The 6348-nt window shown below is 55.7% G+C and overlaps 1 protein-coding gene across 1 annotated transcript; it reads right to left on the reverse strand.

Moving 5' to 3' along the window:
• Nucleotides 1-1407: 1407 nt before the first annotated feature.
• CACNG3 (calcium channel, voltage-dependent, gamma subunit 3) lies at nt 1408-5473 on the reverse strand. The gene is made up of 4 exons (XM_010002598.1): nt 5458-5473; nt 5059-5142; nt 3196-3336; nt 1408-2093 (listed from the first exon to the last, which is right to left on the reverse strand). Exons 1-4 carry the CDS (start codon nt 5471-5473, stop codon nt 1582-1584), a joined length of 753 nt encoding a protein of 250 aa, XP_010000900.1. The 3' UTR covers nt 1408-1581.
• Nucleotides 5474-6348: the final 875 nt, after the last annotated feature.

The raw sequence follows: 6348 nt of genomic DNA on the forward strand, positions 1-6348 counted from the left end.
CCTCCCTGGCAAGATTGTAGGGATTTAATTTCAGATCTGGGGTGTGTTGCCACATTACTCAAGCAAACTCCACATCTGCTCAGAGGTGGTTCTGGCAGGACCCAAGCCCTAGGAAAGGGGCAGTGGGAGGGAGCAGAGCAGGAGCTGCCACCCACGCGCCAGGGAAGACTGAACAGGTCACCCTGTCCTTGACACCGCTGGTCCTTTTGCCACTTTGCTTTTAAATACTTCCCCAAGATCAGAGGAGGCAGCTACCCTGCCTCCACACTTTTTAATACATGCAATCAGCAATTAAGAGGCCTAATTAGCATCTGAATTGGTCTTCCCATGCAAACTCCCTTTGCAGTAGTAGCAAATAAATGGAAAGAGAGATGAAGGGCCCAGACACAGCTGAGGGCAGCCCTGGCAGAAGGGACTGGCCAAGGGCAGCCATGCACACCCACCTCACCCCCTGCACCCCCTCAGGGTAGGAGAGCAGGGTCAGGGCCATGGGGGGCTGCTCCTCCAGATCCCCTGTAGCCAGGGAGCTCCAACCTTGGCACCCTGCAGCAGAGGTCAAAGCTGCCATCAAACTCCAGTGGGACAGGGCCTGCAGCAGGCTCAGTGCCACCTCCTCAGCCAAGTCACCTCCTTACCAAACTGGACGATTTTATTGTTTTCTCACTGCTCTCCCAGCATTACATAATCACACACCACCCGCATGCAGCCCGTGGCCTGGCCACCAGCCCAGCTTCAGAACCACCAGCCCAGCTTCAGAACCACCAGCCCAAGTGTTGCCTCCTTGGTTGTGCCCAGACAATGATTTGTGACTGGGCGTGTATTAATTTTAGGGAATTAATTCATTTTCTTGCAACATTAGGGGTTAACTAAACACTGGCTAACTGCTACCAGTCATTGGAGGAATTCTGCTCCTGAGTCCTTTCATGGCCCAAATGCACCAAAGGAAGAAAAAAGGAAAGGAAGAAGGAAAGAAAGAAGCCCTTTCAAGACCACAGAAAATTGCAAAAGGATGTTTCTTCCAACCCGACATGACAAAATTGAATTCCAAGCTATTTAATGCATGCACGAAATGCCACGGAGAAACCCAGCCCGAGCACTCCATCCACCACGAGAGGGAAGGGGGTTGGTAACACCAGCACTGGCTATGGCCCCGACTCAGCGCTTCAAACGCCAGATTTCTAGGCAATTTCGCTTAAATGTAACTACCAGGTTAAGGATTCTCACAGACAGGGCTATGGCCAGCACTTCCATGGGACATACAGCTACGGGAACACTGTGGTTATGATCAACATTAACGATGGAGACCTCGAGAAGCCACCGTCAGGTGGTGATGGAAGCCCCGCTCAGTCCACAGGGCACCACGGCCAGGGTCCCATCCCAGAGCAGCCCCCAGCCCCTCCGTGCCAAGGGTCCCGATCCCACTGTGGGCCCTGGCCTGACGGGTGGCATTTTGGGGGTGACAAACCAGCCTCACGGGTAGGGGCACCGGGAGCCACCTGGCTTTGTCCTTAAAAATGGGATTTCACGGGTTACACCGTCACGAGGATGATGTCATGCAGCCCCCAACACGCCCCTGCCCCCTCAGACCGGCGTGGTTCGTCTGTTGGCCGGGTTGTTGTGCAAAGACTCCTTGAACTCTTTGGGGATGGAGTTATGGACCTGTAAAAAACCGTGGTCCCGCTCCGAGTTGAGCAGCGTCCCCATGGTGACCTTGGAGGGATCCCTGGAGAGGGTGAACATGGAGATGTCGGTGGAGGGGATGGTGCTGAACCCCTTGCTGACGGGCGACAGGTCCCGGGAGCGGGGCTCGGTGGAGCGGGAGCTGGACCGCCGGCGGAAGCGGTACCTGTACGGGGGGAGGCGGGTGAAGGCCGATCTCTTCAGCAGCTCCGAGTGCGACTTGGCGCGGATCTGACGGTGCTTCTCGATGTACATGTGCACGGCGATCACCCCCACCATCTCGGCGATGATGAAGGACAAGGCTCCGAAGTAGAAGGACCAGCCGTAGGAGTAGCTCTTCTTGGAGTCGCTCTGCCCCGGGTCCCCCGCGTTGGCTGAGATGTACACTATAATCCCGATGATGTTGCTGAGACCTTCAGGGGAGGACGAGAGGGAGAGGAAGAGGGGCTCCCTTGGCAATGGGAGAGGGACAGGGAAGGGCAGCCCCCAGTCCCCTCCTAGCACGAGGAGCTAGGTCTTTCTGCCACCAAGACCCATGGAGAGAGTGCCAGGAGCCACGGCTGCATCCCCATGGAGCACCCACCCACCCACCAGCACCCCAGGGCCAAACCCCTCACAGACCTCAGCTGCTGTCCCAACTATACCCACACACACCCAGTTCACTTCTATTGAAGAGGCAGGAAAGATTTTGTTCAGAAAAGGGACATTTCAAGAGCTGGTTTTGCTTTGTTGAGCTGCTCACTAAGCAACCAACTGCAGGAGATCAGCCAGGGGCCAAGGCCAGAGCAGGGATCAATAGGGATCCCTCTGGCATGAACCCCTGCTTGCCGTAGCCCTGGGAGCACAGGGAAGTGGGAACGACTCAAACTATTTTCATTTCTGGTGGAGCCTGGAAGCCTTATTCAGAATCTGGGCTGGTTTTGCACTACCAGCAGCTCCACGGGGCTGGGGAGCAGCTGATGTATTCCTGGGTTTACTTAATGAATTGATTATGTTCTTTCTGTTGTTTTCTCATCTGCATCAGCAGCTCCTGCCAGCCAAAGGAGGAAGAGCAATTTGTCTCTTTGTGGGTAGAAGAAAAAAAAACAAACCCTACAAAATGGAGCAGCTCCTTGAGACAAAGACATTGTCACACAATAATCAGTGGAAGCGCTGGGCAACAGTGCACAGAGAAGTGAGTAATGCAGGGGGAACGGCCTCGAGAGTGATTTTCCTTGCAGGGCAGTGGCAGCCCCTCTGCCTGCTTCCCAGTCCTCCCTGGTGCCACAGCCCACTGCTGGGCAGCCCCCAAAACCTGCCCCAGGTGAACACTAAACGTGCTGCCTACCACAGTGACAACTTGCCAGAAACCTCTCCTGGCTTTTTGCTGCAATGAGGATTTTTCCACCGGGTCAGGACCGCTCACAAACCCCAGAATCCCTCTGTGCCCAGAAGAAACCACAACCCATCTCCAGCTCCCCAGTGTCCTCCCCACCAGGAGATCCCCCTGCTCCGACCCCGCCGGGCAGCTCCTACCTGCAGAGACGAAGAAGATGCCGGCGCTGAGGATGACGTTGTGTTTGCTCTTGTAGAACTCACTGGCTGCCACGCACAGGCCCCCAAAGAAGAGCAGCCCCACGCTGAGGATGGGGAAGATGCTGGATGCTCTCACTGCACCTGCAAGACAAGGAGGGGACAGGGTGAGCCCCCAGCATCGCTGCTGCTGTGGGGGCTGCCAGCACCTCCCCCCAACGGCAGCACCCGCAGAGAGGGGTGCCAGTGGCACCCTCAAGTGCTGCCCTGAAGGGTGCAGGAGACCCAGCACAGGTCCCTCTGCATCCTCTGCCTATCCCTGAGCTGTTCTGCTCCAAGTTTGCCCTGCAGCATCAGCCCTGCAAACCCTGCGGTTCAGGGTCACAAAACCAGCTTAAACCCTGAGTCTCTTCTTTTTTCCTGCTAGGCTACTTCAAGGAATTCTTTCCTGCAGCCTCACCACACAGGCAGCACCACTAATTTGCCCTCCTGTTACCAACCACACCACCCTGGGTTTAGGGTAGGGGTGAGGCTCTGGAGCCTGGGGACTGCAGACCCCCCCACCCCGCCAGGCTGGCAGGGAGTGATGCTGCAACCCTAAGGGTCAGGAACCCATCCCTCAGGTCCATAAACTATCCCACCTGCTTCAGGAGTCAGGAGTTACAAACTAACACAGCCAAAACTCAACAAAAAGTTGTTTTCTGACATAGGGAAGGGAGATCACCAAAATGGACAGAAAGCCCCCCAAGGCCAGCAGGTGTGATGCTGTTACCCTGGCTGGGCTCCAGCCACACAGGGATTAGCTCTGCAGGGCCCATCTCTGCACGCTCAGGAGTCACTGATCCAATGATACACAAAGAAGGGGCTTTTCTATATGGTCCATCAGAAACTCAGCTTCTAAAACAAGAGTGAGGAGTAATAAATGCCACAAATCACTACTTGCTGCACTGAAAATACTCTGTGCCTGGGTTTGGGCTCTTATTCCTCTATCAGGGCCTTTACTGAAAGCACGGAAATACAGCAAAACCCCATTAAAATGCCATTTTGGGGGCTTAAAAATAGACTCTTTATTTAAAGTGTGGGAGGGGGTGGGAGAAGAACTTAAATGCTAATCTATTAAAATTGCAAACAGATTCCATTAAAAACTATTTATGAAGTGCTCATTGTGTTCATTGAAAATCCATGATGAAATCCATGTGAAAAGTAACCACTAAGATGCAAGGAGCACTGAGCAAGGTTAACAGCACCTCACTCCATCCAAACAGCAGGGGCAATTGCAGAGGTCACCACACCTGGATGAATGTCCTGATCCAACAAGAGGCTGCCCATGGTCAACAGGTTGCCCAGAGAAGCTGTGGCTGCCCCATCCCTGGAAGTGTTAAAGGGCAGGTTGAATGGGGCTTGGAAGAACCTGGTCTGGTGGGAGGTGTCCCTGCCCATGGCAGGGGGAGTGGGACCAGATGATCTTTAAGGTCCCTCCCAACCCAAACCAGTCTGGGATTTTATAACAGAGAGACTGGCTCCAAAACAGCACCCCCATGGTTCCACACCAGGGACCTGTGGGGTCCTGGTCACCAGCCACCCTTGTGGCGTGACGAGCTGCACAGCAGCTGCTGGGACCAGTCACAGGGACAGCAGGTGCCAAAAGCACCATTAATGCTGCTCCTGTGGCCTGATGGAGCCAAGGAACCCAGGGGTCACTATTGCTGAGCGGGGACCCTGGGGGCTGCGATCAACCAGCCTCCTGCCAGCGGTGGGGAGATTTGCTGGATGAAACACAGGGGAATGGAGAGGGGGTGCCAGCACAGTGTGGGGCTCCCTGGGGAGCACGTGCAGCTCCAACGTGCCCCAGGAAAGCAAACTCACGGAGGAGATACTCGGCTGTGTCCTGCTCGTAATCTGCATCCTCGGGGAAGTGATCGATTTTCTTGCAGACTCCTCGGAAGGTTCCTGGGGAGACACAAGCCAGGAAAACCTCAAACCCCTCTGTGCTGGCAGGAGTGCTGCCAGACATGCTGCTGAAAATGCTGCTCGGAGCAGCACCCAGAAGCTGCTTGGGCACAGGGCTGCCCGTGACCCCACACGCTGCCCGTGGTCCTGGGGATGCTCTCCAGCTGCTCCTGCATCCTCCCAGCACCACCAGTCCCCTCTGGGGGGGCTGCACAGCTGTATCCCAAACTGAGCACAGCCACAAACGAGCACCCAGTGCCATGGCTGAGCATGGAAGCTGACTCCTGGGTGAGCATGGCCAGGAGTGTCACCTACCCGAGGGTCCTGCCATCCCACTTCTCCCCTCCTGCTTGTGGGTCTCCTCAGCACCACTCGGGAGCAGTGCTGAGCAGCTCCAACACCGTGGGCACTGGCAAGGCTGCCTGGCAGGCCTGGGGAAGGAGGCAAATGCTCTGGCAGCTGCTGGCCTCCCACTTAGCATTTGGGGAAAAAAAGGTTCTTTTTTTTCCTGTGGCCTTCCCCCCCAACTCCTGCCTCCAAAGCAAAACAAGCACATTTAGACTTTAAACACCCTCCTGTTTGCTTTGGATTTCTCCTGGCTGCCCTTTCAGGCTCAGCTCTCCCCATGCCAGAGCCCTGCAACTGTGCCATGAGAGGGAAGAGCCAAGGACCAGGCAGGGGCTGTAAAGGGGACTCAGTTACACACTGCCAGACATGGATGCAGAGTGAGGCAGCACAGCTGTGTCCGTGGAAGGGGAAATTTATGGCACAGCCTGGGGAAGGGTCTGGCTGTGAACAGGCTCTTACCACTCCTGCTCATCCATCCAACAACCCCAGCAGCCTGGTCCATGTGCCACTGCTGTACAGGCAGAGAGAATATCCTGGCTCTGCCCAGCTGCATTTATGGATTTGTAGAGATGGATGCAGCCTGTCACCTCCTGTGGATGCTGCGGGCCTGCTCCTCATGGCAGCACACAGAGCCACCCAGCACCTCCTGCCACGGCGTGGGATGGGAACACCTCTGACTGCAGGATCCACAGGCTGTCTCCTCCAAAGCCAGCAGCAAACCCCAATGCAACAGTATGCACAGTGCTTCCAGTGCTGTCCTTGATGTTACACGTGGGGAAACTGAGGCACAGAGTGGGACTCCTTTGGAGTGGCAAGGGGCAGGGTGAGGTGGCAGGAGTTCCTGCAGCGCCTCCCGGC

Source organism: Chaetura pelagica, unplaced genomic scaffold, assembly GCF_000747805.2.
Source record: "Chaetura pelagica isolate M959 unplaced genomic scaffold, ChaPel_1.0 scaffold438, whole genome shotgun sequence".
In the NCBI taxonomy this organism is placed as follows: Eukaryota; Metazoa; Chordata; class Aves; order Apodiformes; family Apodidae; genus Chaetura; species Chaetura pelagica.

What these genes read in the sequence shown, in the direction of transcription:
- CACNG3 (XM_010002598.1), bottom strand. An exon ending in CACAGCCGAGTATCTCCTCC is followed by an intron (nt 3,337 to 5,058) that starts GTGAGTTTGCTT and finishes CTTGTCTTGCAG; the next exon opens with GTGCAGTGAGAGCATCCAGC. An exon ending in CATCTTCTTCGTCTCTGCAG is followed by an intron (nt 2,094 to 3,195) that starts GTAGGAGCTGCC and finishes CCTCCCCTGAAG; the next exon opens with GTCTCAGCAACATCATCGGG.